Here is a 15388-nt window from a genome sequence, read left to right as displayed (position 1 = left end):
ATCATTTTAGTAATACCTACGCAGACGTAATATTTTTACACCATTTTTTCTATGCTATTATTGTACGCTACAATATGTAAACAAAATAATTTTCCTCATGATTTATTTAATATAAACCTATTTTTAATCATAAGTACACTATTAATTAATAATCTCAACATCCAACCGTTGATGATTGAAATAAACCACAAATCCACACAATCAGCACAAAATATGTTTACAAAAAAACGATTTAAAAGAAGGTATTGTTATTCACAGCACGATAAATACGATATAATCTAGGTAGGTACCTACTAGTGTACATTTTTATTAGGTACAATTAGCTGGTACTTAACGTAAATACCTATTATATGCATATGATTATGTCAAATGTCAATGGATTAATAATCATTATGAATATCTATTTTGCAATAGGTACATCCGGAACTTTTAAATCTCGGGAGTGACTGGCAAAAATATTTGGATAAATTAAAAAATACGGAAGTATGTACCTACCTATAAATCTCTACCATAATTTTCTTTGCTTCGTCACCAACGTCGAAATCTATATAGTAATTATTTTGTTTCAATACCTACATTCGTCGCTTGTTCGGCGCCACCTATGGCGCGACATAATTGTTTTTTGCGCACATACCTACATAATATCACTATTATGAAAGGAACTCTTTAATTTGAGTAAATGACATTATATTATTATGACTGATTTATTATATGTTTTTGGTTTTTTACATTTATCATAATATTCATAATGTGTCTACGCGCCACGAGTAGTAAAAAATATTTTTTATTGGCATTGTATACGAAACGAGAGCAGTCAAAAATAAAACAAAAATTCCTGGAGAAGCGTGGTGACATCATACTAAAATCTGTACTGTAGTAATTACTGGATAAAAAAAACATCTCCAATGCTCTGCTGGTTATAATATAACTATATAATTTCTATATAATACCAAATAATTCTCCTAGATTTGCCGCCCCCAAGCGACGCTCAATCTGCCTACCCCCACGGTACATCACTGCATGGAACCAAACTAAAGACGCTGACTCGTCTTCCAGATGGACACTTCTGTGATTTCCTTATACAAATAGCTGAAGGTCATTTTCTTACCTACCCATTTCAGTTTGACATAATTAGTGACAACTTGCTTAAAAAAAGTAAATCTTGGCCCCGTGTTCAAAGTTTATATGGATATTAGTGGTTCTAGTGTCCTTTTTCACTTTCAAACGGCTCCATTGATCATAATAATAATATTATGTATCAAGGTTGTCCTCAATATGTTTGGGCTAAACAAAAAATTACAATACTTTAGCCAGGGCTCGAACTGGACCGGAGCGCCGTTCCGGTTCAGGAAATCCCCAAAATTATCACTCCGTCTCGTGGAAAAATAATAACATATCTTCTTCTTATTGTGCCATCCCCTAGCGGAGGTCGGCCACCATCAAGGCGATCTTATCTTTGTCGTCTGCTACCCGGAACAGTTCGGTGGAGCTGCACTCGTACCAATCACGGAGGTTCTTAAGCCACGAGATGCGGCGCCGTCCTCTGCTACGCTTCCCATTGATCTTTCCTTGAATGACGAGTTGGGGAATGCTGTATTTTTGTCTCTCATAATGTGGCCGAGGTATTGTAGTTTCCTGGTTTTGATACTACGTAGAACTTCTCGGTCCTTCCCCATTCGATTGAGAACTTCAACATTTGTCACCCGGTCAGTCCAAGGAATTTTGAGGTTGCGTCTATACAGCCACATCTCGAAAGCTTGAAGTCTCGTGACATCTCTTGGTTTAGCGTCCATACTTCCAGACAATAGAAAAGAATTGAGAGCACATAACAACGTACCATACGCAGTCTTAGACCTAGGTTAAGATCTCGATTGCTAAGGAGCCGTCTCATTTTGAGAAAGGCGCTCCTTGTGATCTCAATTCTAGTTTTTATTTCCATTTATATATTTTTTACTATCTGTTTCAATAATTCAACTAGGAAACTTCGCTAAAACGGAAGCGTTTAATTTTTTGATCAGCATTATTTTTTAAAAATTGTTTATAAACCAACGGTTTAGAATCGCTGGACCGGCGCTCCGTCAAGTGTCAAGTGAAATGTCATATATTATTAAAATTTGTGATACGGTAATAATTGACGGCGACTGTAACCATTCTTTAGTGAGAATATGATAATAATTATCTGACAACGATCATTTCGTCCGTGCTTCTCTTCATGTGAGGTTGTCTTTCCGTATACAATAAGACAAAATCCATACTTGAAAATGCAAAAAATTGTGATATTTGGTTCTACCGGCATGACTGGATTATGCGTTGTCGAAGCGGCAATACAAAAAGGTAAATATTATTCGACATACCTACCTACAAAAAGTGTAGGTACCTATCATTTGAGGCACTAGTATGATTACTGATCAGTGTTTGAATAACCATGTAATTGAATAATACATTAGGAATTAAATATACCTACCAGTCATATTTACAAATTTGAAAATAGAACGCTAGAAAAATACAGAATGTCAAAAAACTCGCATTGTTTTAAAATAGTAGCAGTTCATCGTGTTATAGAAATTGTTTTTACATATTAGAGTCATTACAGGTTCCATTATCAAGGCTAGTCATATACTTAGCAACTCTATAAAGCGTGTAATTTGTAATCTATTTAGAAAATGAATGTTTCTCTTGACCAATTCGTTGATATATTAAAATAGCAGTTATCTCTGAATGAGGAGGGGGAACTTGTTCTTATCTTTTTTTTCAATATCAGGTACTTTAAGGCTAATCTGATGACTTAAAGGGTTTAATAAATCGATTGAATTGGTAGAGGGCCATAGCCAGGGGTGACATAAAGGGGAAATACCCTACCTTAAAAATAGCCAACATACAATAATCTGATTGCTACAATTTGGCTCTAGCTACGGCCCCAAACCTGTTTGTTAATCTAATGTATTCTAAATTGTCAAATTAATGGACCTTACTTTTTTGGCTTAAAAACTCATCATCAGAACGCTTAGTTAACTTACATGCTAAGTTTTTCTGTGTATAACAGCCGAATGCTCCACCTCTGAGTTATATCCATGAACTTTAAAACACACGGTGTAGTAGTAGAAAAGCTTTCGCCTCCAAAAGCCTTGAATCTGGAATTCGAATGCACATGCTGTTTTTCAATTTCTGTTCCAAGTGTCCGATCAATATCAAAAACTGATAAGTCTATATACTTAATATATTATGATTAAAATCTTACAAAAATGCTCCATTTTTATGTACAATTTCACATAATAATATTGATATTTTGATAATAATTTCTAGAACACCCCAAAATCACACGACAAAATTTTTTGAAAACCCAACTATTACAGAAACCAATTATTTAAAGTGATTTAAATAGATGTTGAAATGCCCAATAATTTTATTTTATTACATTTTAACATTTTATTACAATTAGTATTACAAATAGGGGTTAATTAGCTAATAGAAATAAGTATATTCTTCTAGTTTAAAAATAAAATACCATATAAAAAAGAAACTAATGTAAAAGCAACTAGACGCCTGACGCACAAAACATAATTGCCCACTAATATTGAATTGTGGACATATCAGTTTTTGTTATTAGATGCCTCGTATATTAAGCTGTGTATCCACTATGTTCGCGAACCTGTAACCGCTCAAAAGGAGAGTTATGCCAACATGTCGTCTGAGTTAGTGGCGAGTGCTGTTTTCATGTTCATTCATTATTTGGTAGAAGATTATAAAAGGCCTCCTCATTTTTGGCGAGCCGATTTCTACATAAACAGGGATAAAGGGGTTCTACTATTGGACCTAAAATCTGAAGAACTAGGTGGGCATTACAGAAATTTTATGCAAATGTCTTCGTCAAATTTGGAACATTTGCTCAGTTTGGTAGCGCCATCGATCCAAAGAAATGATACTAAATTCCGAAAGGTTATATCGATTCAAAATAAGCAGACTTTAATCGTAAGATTTTTAGCCACTGGTTTTATGCAATATTTGTTTAAAATTTGGAAGCAAGCAATCGGCAAAGTTGTTCCTGAAGTTTATAATGCTATTATCTGTGCATTGAAAGACAATATACAGGTATGAGGTCTTGAGGATTCCACAATACCAGATTGTTTCAATATAGTTCGGTGAGAGCTTAATATTTTTCTTCTGACCACTCCATTATAAATTGTTACAGTCTGTTGCACGAACGCACTCCACTCGCCTTTGTGCTTGCAAAAAAACCGACAGCGGAACGCATTCTGTGGTCGAACTGTACACGTTCGGAGCATGGGAACGTATCCACTAGAAACGATCGTGGAGCGCTACTGGTTTGCGAATCTAGTGGATACGCAGCTTTATGTTTGAGCGAATGGCTAATAACCATGGTAAATAAAACATCAGTGATAAGGAAAATTTATGTTAAGGGATCATCCATAAATGACGTCGCATGATTTTGAGTATTTTTTGACCCCACTGCGCCTCACCATTACATTTCATCACAAAATCTTTTACACCCCTGTCGTAATCACCACATCTTTGGCTAATAATAGCTATTTTTTGCAAAAGATTGATTGGAAACATGAAATATTTTATTGTTAGAAAAATGAGTTTATATTTTGTTTCACATTATATCAGACCTCCCCATTAGGACATGATGTCATATATGGACGACCTTTAAGTGTAAAACTGTCTTTTTCTTTTCTTCATTGGAGTAAACCTAATTAAATATATAAAATTAACGTACAAATATTATCATTATTTCAATAGTTTGAATTGATCAAATGAAAGAGTTCAGAAATCTAAGTAAATTACTCACTCAGTTACTGAATTACTGTTATAACTCAGTTACTGAATTCATATCTTGGAATTACCAACTGCATGCTGTTACCATCTGACCAAAGACCACATATTTGTCCGAATGTAATATTGAATGTTTTCTCTTTTTTAGGTCTGACAATCCGAGCGTTTGTCAGAGACGAAGCCAAGGTGCCTGATAATTTGAAAAACAAAGTGGAAGTAGTCGTCGGCGATGTGTTGAACCAATCAGATGTAAATTCAGCAGTTGAAGGTATGGACGGCGTGGTCGTAGCACTGGGAACGCGAAACGACCTGAAACCGACCACTGTCATGTCTGAAGGAATGAAGAATATCATAGCGGCAATGAAAACCAACAATGTTAATGTTGTTTCGGTTTGCCTATCAGCTTTTCTGTTTTACGAGCAGGAAAAGGTGCCCAAAATTTTCGTAGACGTGAATTCTGACCATGTTCGCATGCGAGATGCTGTTACGCACAGCGGATTAAAATATATTGCTGTGTTCCCGCCCCATATTTCAGGTAATATCCGTCAAAAAATATAAGTATATCTATTATTAACATAAATTCAATAATAGACCGCCAATTAGAATTCAGGACAACTGAGTGACGGACATAGATTGGTGCAGTGATGAAAGAAATGTGCAAAGGAATTTTTAGAAAGGAGTCAGGATTAACAAAACCTAGCAGATGTCACTGAGTTCCTAGTGCTGATAACATCTTGACGCTTCGCGGACCCTTCGTACTTTCCGGGTACATTCTCATACACTCTGCATTTTGAGTCTTGCGATAAATACCTGGCAGGTAAAACTGCGGGTGTGTTCACCTACTAGTTATTGTGACCTGCCGCATCCACAAATGGTTATCAAATGCACGTGGCCTAACAGTCATAATTATTAGGATCGTTAGTGTCAGTTTGTGTCATCCGAACTGTCTTGTCTTTTAGACATACAGCGTGAGCGTATTAAAGTAAACATTGATGCCTCAGATGGTTGTTTCATTTCGTGAGTGCCAAGGGTCTTCCACTGACAGGCCTTGCTGTGTCGTAGAATGTCAAGAGGAGAGGAGCCAACCTGTTATCAATATGAGATTCTGATAATATTGCATTCACCTATATATTTTTTTTTTCTGTTTCTGGAATGGTCCTGGCTTAAACCCCCTCTAATGGAATCATCCTATACACTATTTATTAATTTCATCATATATAATTAAATTATATTTTATTCAGTTATCTCATACCTCATACCTAATGAGATTCAAATGTATATCCACTACTAATAAAGTATAATGTCAAAATCAAGCTTAAGATTCATATTTGAATAGATGATGTAAAAATACGTAGTGATACGATTTCTGTTAGCAGGTAGACTGAAATATCTACAAAACATGGTTTATTGCAGATAAGGAAACTAATTTTGTTAATCAAACGAATCAAAGATTGACGTGATTGAAAAAACAAATCATACCTATTCATTACATAAGTGTAATAAAAGTAATAGTATATTATTTAAACAAGGTTTGAATTTGAAAATAACTTGTATAATACAGGTGATTTTTATGGACCATAACAACATGTTAATAACTCATAAATAAAACAAAATTTAAATATTAATATTATTTACCAGTGGCAGAGGGTGGAGGTGAGCTATGGAAATTCAACATAAATAGCGCACACTAAACTTTAACAGTCATACTTGTTTGTTTTCATATAAGTAATAATATAAATTAGAGATGGTTTTTTTAAATGTTCGATTAAACCCTGTCTAACCAAACCATAAAAGATTAAAATATTTTTCTATTTATAAAATATTTTAAATTAAATAATATGATCTAATGGCATATTTTAGATATTTTATAGACAATAGAATATTTTTTATCTAATATCACACTGCACGCCAAAACAGTTTATTTGGGATTTAAAGAAACATTTTGTGTTTCATTATTCATTTAGTCGTCAATATTGCTGTCAATTTGCCTCATGGCCTGTCGTAGGGTCAAGAAATAAGATAGGGAAAAAATCTTGTGTATTTTAATAGAAAAAATAGTTTGACAATAAGTCATTGAATTAACGATGTTTTATTACAATTTTTTACCTTTCTTTGTCTGAATGTGTACATTATTTTGTAAATAAGAGATCCTTCAGCGGAAAAATAAACAATATCATTGAAGTCATGAAAGCAAATATAAAAATAACATTATCTTATATCACTGTAACAAATATTATGTAGTCACCACATTCATAAAACCACATTGTTTTCTTCATTTTTAATCTACTGAAAGTTTTATCATGAATTATCCACTAGAGCAGAGGTCGGCAACCTTGTTGCCATGAAGGGCGCAATACAAATTTTGAACATAGCCGGGGGCGCATAGTATATACCTACATATATACACTTTTTTTAAATTCAGATAACTATTAAAAACCCGAATAGAACTTAAAATCTTGATAGCCCCCCCAAAAATCACAAAAATGTGCATTTTTAATAATATGGAGTTCTATAAATTAAACACCATATTAACCAATCAACTAATATGAGAAGATAAATACATATCGACATAAATCAACATAAAAAATATATAACTAATATTTCAAGCTTTAAAATATAAAAAAAATCAAGAAAGGTCAAACAATAAACCAAGATTCAAATTTTCAACATATGTATTTAAAATGGGTGTTCTTATTATATTTATATATGAATACATGCTATGCAAAAAAAAATCAATGCGACACCTGGCGCTGTAAATCTTCAGCTAACTTATTATAGTCAGGTACATAATTATTATAATTACCTGTACTTAAAGCAATTATCCAAGTGAGGGTCTGTGTGTCTTGATACTCTTGATCGATATTTTGATTTTAAGTATTTCATGTTAGAAAAGAACATGCAAGAATATGTCATAGCGCAGTATGTCTTAAATTAGGATAACTATTCTCTTCGACTAAATTCCAAAACATTTTATCATTATAATGTACTTTTAATATAGTAGTATCATTTTGTATACATATTTATTATTTCCAATTGTAGGTCTTCGGTATTACTAATTTCAAAATCTGTTGAAATCATTCTGGATATATCATTTTCAGTAATATTAAATGGATTTATAAAAAATCTCCCCACTGGTTCTAATAACACAAATTCCTCAAATCTAGAAGAAAACTCTTCTATGAGAGTATCCATAATCTTTATAATATGATGTATAAATATAGTTTTCTTCTCCCAAATTCTCAATAATATGTTTAAGATTTGGGAAATGTGATAATGATTTTTTTATTAGATGTGTCCTCCATAATGGCAATTTACATTTAAATGCATTTACTGCACTGATTATGTCAGCATGGTGGTGTTTTTTTCCTTGCATCTTTAGATTTAAGTCATTAAACTTGCACATTTTTTTTATAAAATTTAATTTGGTAGTAGAGTGACAATATTATAATTTGATGGTATCTTGAGGGCGCATCAAATATTCTCCGAGGGCACACTGGCGAAAAATCTTGTCACAAGAGTTCTCGAGAATTCTCATTTCTCGAGAAATCATAAATGAGATTCTCCAGAAATAAAGAAATTGTCACTAGGCTAAACTGCCTAGGAAAATTTGATTTCTCGATAAAAAAACAAACTGTCTTAATATATGATTCTGAATGGAATTTATTAAATTTCCTGGTAAAAAAATGTTTAGAGCGGAATTGGAAGAGCTAAAGAAATGTCCTAGACTTCCATTGTGAATGAAATTTTTGAAATTTCTCTTCTGAGAAATCAAAAAACCAATCTTAAACTCTCGTAAAAACATTTTTTCTGATTATTCAACTGAACAATTTGAACAATGTTCATACAATGATGTTTTTCAATCAACAAGTAGACTTAAAATAAACATGAAAGATTAACTCTTAATTAATTATTAGTTGACATATCTTTTGGTTGTAACATCTTAGGCGCTGGTGGACAACTGATAAAGTCTCCATTGATTCCCAACATTTTTTGTTATGCGGAACCCCTTGAAATATTTTGTAAAATTTTGGGGAACCCCTGCCTGGCTGACACACATTCAATTCCAGAGGAGTAAATTACAAGACATGTAAAGCAGTAGGTAGGGAGATAACTAGGCAAAGTGTCACCCTTAAGCTGAATTAAAATGTCGCCCCCTACTATTTTTAGCAAGAAAATTGTAAGAGTATGTAATTCATTATAGCGCCTGTACACGTGCATGGATTTACTGGCAGCAAAATTGTGTATTTTAAACTATCATGACAATAACTGTTTACACGTAAAAGTGCTGACTGTCTCTCCAATTCATTCTTCAAGAGTGAGCGAGACACGATGTTGTCATTTTATGGTACTATTTGACAGGTAGGTAGTGAAAATCGGACAACCTGAAAATTCATTCGTAGTTGGTTTTTTTGCTGGCAGGTTCGCCACTATCGTTCTACTGCGCAGGCGCAGATCAAAAAAATCCTACTGTCGCATGTAAATTCAGAAGCTTCCAAATTTTTTTGATTCATGCATGCAATCTTGCCAACTGCAGGATAATACATGTTTATCCATACATTTTATTGTTATGGCCGCGATAATACTTACTGTCAACAATAAATCCATGCACGTGTAAATGGGGTATTACATTGGCTATTAAAAACGGATAAACGCAACAAAAATCTTTAAACTCCTGACATTTATAGTTAGTTGGTAAGTATAGCCAATTCGTCAGCGCCGCAGGCAATAAAATTTCCTTTTTAAAGAACCTATTCTCAAATGTTGTATTTTTCACTTACCCAAACATGACATCACTGGTGGGACGGATCGAAAAATACACACCTTATTCTAAATATATCTTTTGTAAAGAAACAATGAAGTAAAATAATTATTTTGTTGAAACTTCTCACTGTGTTTGGTAATATATCTTCATTTCAATATGTACTCCTTGAAATCTGCTGAACTCAGTAATTATATAATCTAACACTAAAATTTGTGTTTGCACCGATTTCATTAAAAAAAAATTCGTGAATTTGGACAGTTTGAAATGAATGCTTACCCTTTGTCTAATTACAACTAATATTATTATTACATAATTATTAATATACTGTTGTAAAATGAAATTCTACTATGTAAATTCTATCCCAATTATTATTATATACCTTTAAATTAAATAGTAGTAACAAATCAAACTGCCAGTTATATAGAATCGTGTTTCTTTGAAATGGGTTTGAAAAAAAAGTCAAGCTCAGTTTCTTGGAAACGACTTAATATGAGTCGCTTAGGCGTTAAGATCCTCTGGAGGTTTGATTGGTCATTCATGTACATGGGTTTTGCAACTCACCTCAATATTCATTTTGAATTTCTGACAAAACGGGATGGATTTTAAAACCTGCAACTGGAAAAGCAGATAAGCCTTTCTAATTTTATTGAAAAATTGACCTGTGCGGGTTTAATAACTCAACGACTCATATATAAAAACACTTTCTACTTTTCTAATAAAAGCTATTGTTTCTTGGTTTGAAAGTAAATGGAAACACATTTTTTGGGATTCAGCTTAATTTAATAATAAAAAAAATGTCTCTTTGCGTAGATACACCGAGCGCAAACTTCACCACGGAGTACAACAAGAGTCCCGGACGCTCCATCTCCAAATGGGACCTGGGAACATTTTTAGTGGACAGCTTGTCACACCCGGAACACTATGAAAAAATTGTCGGGCTTGCTAATGTCACACAATAGACATGCATCTATTTAAGTATAAAAATATATTGTCGTATTGTTTATGTTATGGAAATAATGTATTTTATATTCAGGTATTGATTGAATAAACTATTTGCATCATATTGATTTCACCATGTATGTTTTCTTTGTTTTCACCGGTATTCGGGTATCTAATTTCATGGGGGGCGGTGCAGGCATTTTCATGTAGTTGGTCATATTCTGTGACTTTTCTGAATTAAATTTGATGTATGTAAAATCGTTTTGAACTTGCGGAGAGCTGCCGTAGATATTAACAGGTTCACAAATAGTATATCCCAGCTTTTCGTAGAATTGTTCTTGCCCTAATGTCGATAAGTGGATAGTCTTTAACAGTAATACAGATTTACAATATTGTTCACTCGCTTCCATGAGAAACGATCCCAATCCTTTTCCTCTCAAAGATTTGCTAATCACAACGGATTCGACAAAGCAGCTATCTTTAATGCTAGGTATGGGAGTTAGTTTACAATGTCCTATGACACTGTCTACGTTTAATAGGATTAGGCATGTTGGCATTTTGTCACATGAGGTTTGAAGGCTTAGCATTCGTGCGGTTTCACTACGTTTCCATTCTTCATTAATAAGATCACAGCATTGTTTCATAAATTCAGGATGTTGGTGTAAAGGGACAACTGAAAGAGTTGCTTCGTTAATGTCTGTAAAAAATATTGCAATATTTCTTTAGAATTACAAGGATTAAAAATTATATCACACTGTCTACAAAATTAAACCACTCCATATTCGATGTAATAAAATCATGTTGTCCATCTACTAAGTGAGGTGTCTATTTCTAAAAACCGATAAGTCCGCAAATAGCCAAAACCTAACAGTAAATACGTACATATTCTATGTGCAATTTCACACAACGCACCATGACATGAGTTACCAAAGTGTGTGTTATAGGAGTACCGTGGAATATTCCAATATTTTCACTGGAAAAAACGAGTCATCTTCGGATTTGAATGAAAAACAGCTAAAATGAAGTCTTCACTTTTAGATGGAAAATAATATATCGGCGAAAACACTTAACTATAATGAGTCAATTTCGGTTTAGGGTGCCATGGAAAAATCTTGATCATCAGGATGCCTCGAACTGAAAAAAATTCATAATCCATGTGTAACTTTATCTATAGCTTCTAAAACCATACGAAAAATATGATTGACTTACAGACATCAAATAATTAACAAGTAAATGCAGATGCATCTATTAAATTTGACTTTGGTTATATCTATTGCAATAATGGGTTAGTCTGCTATTTTGTCAAGTAAAGTAAAATATCATGTTCGCTCCTAAGTGGAGTAAATGGATTTCTACAGGTAAATTATGAGCCATTTGCCCAACCCACTGGATTGAATGCATATTGAAAAACGACAAGCATTTAATGTGTGCGGAATGAACCTGCGACCCATGGTTTCATTGGATACTGTTATGCGTCGAACCAACCATTTATGTTTGAAAGACAAAAATGTCGTTTACTGCAAATATCGAATGGTGGACTTATCCGGATTTAGAAATAGACTACTCAAACTCATCACAAAATGATGACTACCTATTTTTGTACTCATAGTCTACAATTGTTTTTTTTATTGTCATTGAAGTCAAATAGCGCCTGTGGATGGATGGATGGTAAATGGATTTATTGGCAGTAATAGTGTGTATTTTAAACTATCGTGACAATAACTGTTTACACGTAAAAGTGCTGACTGTCTCTCCAATCTCATGCTTCAAGAGAAAGCGAGACACGATGTTGTCATTTTATGGTACTTTTGACAGTCGTGAAAATCTTAAAATTAGTCTGCGCAGTGTAGTTTGTTTTTTTTTCCGGTAGGTTCGTCACTATCGTTCTACTGCGTAGGCGCAGATATCGAACAAATCCCAACTGTCGCGTGAAAATTCAGAAGCTTCCGAACTGTTTTGATTCGAGAGAATGGAACACTGGGAATGTTTAACCGAAAGTCATTGGATGGAATTGTTCAAACACTTTCACACCGATAATTTGAATCATACGAACATTCGTATAATAATTGTTGAATACATTTTATGTCTCCTCGGCATTAATGCACCGTTAGAAGGGGTATTTTCTCTTAGTTATGAATAAGTTGTGGAAGAGCGGAAAAACACAGTCGCAAGTCGGAGTTCTTAAAGCAATGTTAATTACCAAAGTAAATTTTTGAGAACTCCTGCCAAGAATTTCATTCTTATTTGAAATCAAAACCAAACATTTGTTCTTCAGAAACATATAAGACCACATAAATTATTTATTTTCACGTGTTCATTCCTGTTCTTTTCATTAATAAATAAAAACTATGAAGAAATATGCGTTTTCTTGAATACAAATAATATTACCTAAAATTAGGAGGAATAAATAAATGGTTTCATATCAAATTTTCATGCAATAATTGGTACTTGCCAATTACCAAAAAACTGGAAGGTCACGCGGAAAACATAGTAAGTACCAATACCAAGCTGGCTTCAGGGCAGGAAGGTCTACAACGGATCAGCTCTTCACAGTTCGCCAAATACTGGAAAAATGCTGGGAATTTGATGTGGACATTTATCAGCTCTTTGTTGATTTTAAGCAGGCATATGACAGCATCGACCGGGAAAAACTATGAACTGTCCTTCTGGACTTTGAAATCCCACCGAAACTAGTCAGGCTTGTTAGAAACACACTCCCAGGTAAAGGTGAATGGCCAACTGACGAAGGGCTTTGAAGTATCTCGGGATCTAAAGCAAGGAGACGGATTGGCTCCCATGCTGTTCAACTTAGCCCTCGAATCCGCTATCAGAAAGTCTCAAGTGAATAGGAGCGGCACTATATTAAGCAGACCGAGCCAACTGGTTGGCTATGCAGACAACCTCAACATGATGGGCAGATCCATACAGATTGTGAAGAAAGAATTTGACCGCCTCCAAAGGGCCGCACTAGAGATTGGCTTAAGAGTAAATGAAAACAAAATTAAAGTCATGGTACAAAATCAGAGTAGGCTGGGCCAAAGTTCCAGTTTTGGAAAACATCAATTTGAGGTTGTCAACCGGTTCACATACCTGGGTTCCAATATTACAAAAGAGAACAAGGAACTGGAAGAAATAAAAGCCAGAATAACCGCTGCAAATAAATCGTACTTCTCATTGCTGCCCATATTCAAATCCAGAAATGTCCACAGAAAAACTAAGACCCGGCTCTATAAAACCGTCATACGCACAGTCGTTGCATACGGGTGCGAATCATGGACACTAAATATGAAAGCAGCTGAAATGGTGGATTGCTTTGAGAGGAAGATCCTGAGGCGGATATACGGACCCATGAATGATGGTGGGGAGTGGAGAATTATGTACAACACGGAACTATACCGCTTATACCAAGATTCAAAACTCTCCACCTTCATAAAACTCCAGAGGCTAAACTGGGCAGACCATGTCCAGCGCATGCCTGAGTCACGGATACCGAAGAAGATCCTTGAAGGAAGCCCAGGGGGGAAAAGGCCAATGGGAAAGCCACGCACACGATGGGGTGACAACATTACAAAAGATGCCAACCAGCTGCTAAAAATCATGAACTGGAAAAGACGTGCGGAGGACTGTTCCAGCTGGAGGACGGCGGTGGAGGAGGCCAGGGCTCGACTTGAGCTGTAGCGCCATTGAAGAAGAAGAATTGGTACTTGCATGGCGGATGCGCATGCACAGTAGAACGATAGTGGCGAACCTGCCGGAAGAAATACAACAAACACAGCACAGAACATTTCGACATTTACCGATTAACTACGAACTTGTCTGAACCTGTCAAATAGCACCATACAATGACAACATCACATCTTGCTTACGCTTGAAGAATGAGATTGGAGACACAGTCAGCACTTTTATGTGTAAACAGTTATTATCATGATAGTTTAAAGTACAGACTATTGGTGCAAGTAAATCCATGCACGTGTAGAAGCGGTACTATGAATTATTTACGATTAGTGATTTATACCTAATAAAACAGTTGTACAGTTGTATAAAACAATATCTCTCATTAAACAAAAATAAACGACATAGTGGATACAGTCGAACTCGGTTATTACGATCACGGACATAGCGAGATCTCGGATGTAATGAGGAAACATTCGTTTACATTATAGTTTATGATTTTCTCCATACATTTATTCACTTTTATAACGAGCTACTTATCGGATATACCTACCGAGCAAAAATATCGTCAAAAACTTCTTAAAACTGATACTTAATGTGTTGATCGTTTAAAAACATTTTCGACCCTAAGCAATAAAATCCGACCGTAGACCGATGCCGCCGGGATCGGATTACATTTATGACACTAGTTAAGTGTCTAAGTAGCTAATTGGTGTTTTCGCCAACAAAATTGAAAAAGTATCCACGCATATGGTTGAAATTTCATATAAAAAATCCAAGCTGAAGTCAGTAGGTACCTATCAGCGTTATTACAATAAACAAGTTCTTTTGTAGTTTATGAATGCCATGCCTGTTTCGGGGATTTTTACGATGGTTTTCAGATTTTCTATGTTCTACTTCTATTTTTGTTTGAATTGCGACTTTTTGTGTTATGTGACCTATTCTCTGATATAACGAGTAATGCAACGAGCAAATTTAGTCGGTCCCATCTTCCTCGTAATAACCAAGTTTGACTGTATTTGTACTTAGCAGTAAAATGTTACAAATTCCAAATAAACACTATTATGGCTATAGTTTTCTTTCACACTTTCCAGGTTTAATCTGTATCTTGTATCATCTAATTTATTGATATGTAGATGGACAACTTATGAAGGAATAGGGAATAATCTCCTTATATTATTATTTTAATAAAAAGGTCATTGGCATTTGAAACATTGCCAT

The 15388-nt window shown here is 34.5% G+C and overlaps 2 protein-coding genes across 2 annotated transcripts in view; one reads left to right on the top strand and one right to left on the bottom strand.

The window, feature by feature from the left end:
• Positions 1-15388, bottom strand: part of LOC147071408 (uncharacterized) — a 444271-nt gene that overhangs the window by 376655 nt on the left and 52228 nt on the right. The window lies entirely within an intron of this gene.
• LOC147071414 (flavin reductase (NADPH)-like) lies at positions 2191-10628 on the top strand. Its single transcript, XM_085948654.1, has 3 exons — positions 2191-2334; positions 4943-5329; positions 10367-10628. Exons 1-3 carry the CDS (start codon positions 2262-2264, stop codon positions 10513-10515), a joined length of 609 nt encoding a protein of 202 aa, XP_085804780.1. The 5' UTR covers positions 2191-2261; the 3' UTR covers positions 10516-10628.

This window comes from Rhyacophila brunnea, unplaced genomic scaffold (assembly GCF_057557595.1).
Source record: "Rhyacophila brunnea isolate RB1 unplaced genomic scaffold, BYU_Rbru_1.0 scaffold_20, whole genome shotgun sequence".
NCBI classification, from domain to species: Eukaryota; Metazoa; Arthropoda; class Insecta; order Trichoptera; family Rhyacophilidae; genus Rhyacophila; species Rhyacophila brunnea.
Note: the sequence above shows the minus strand (reverse complement) of the source record. Positions and strands in the feature narration are given on the sequence as shown.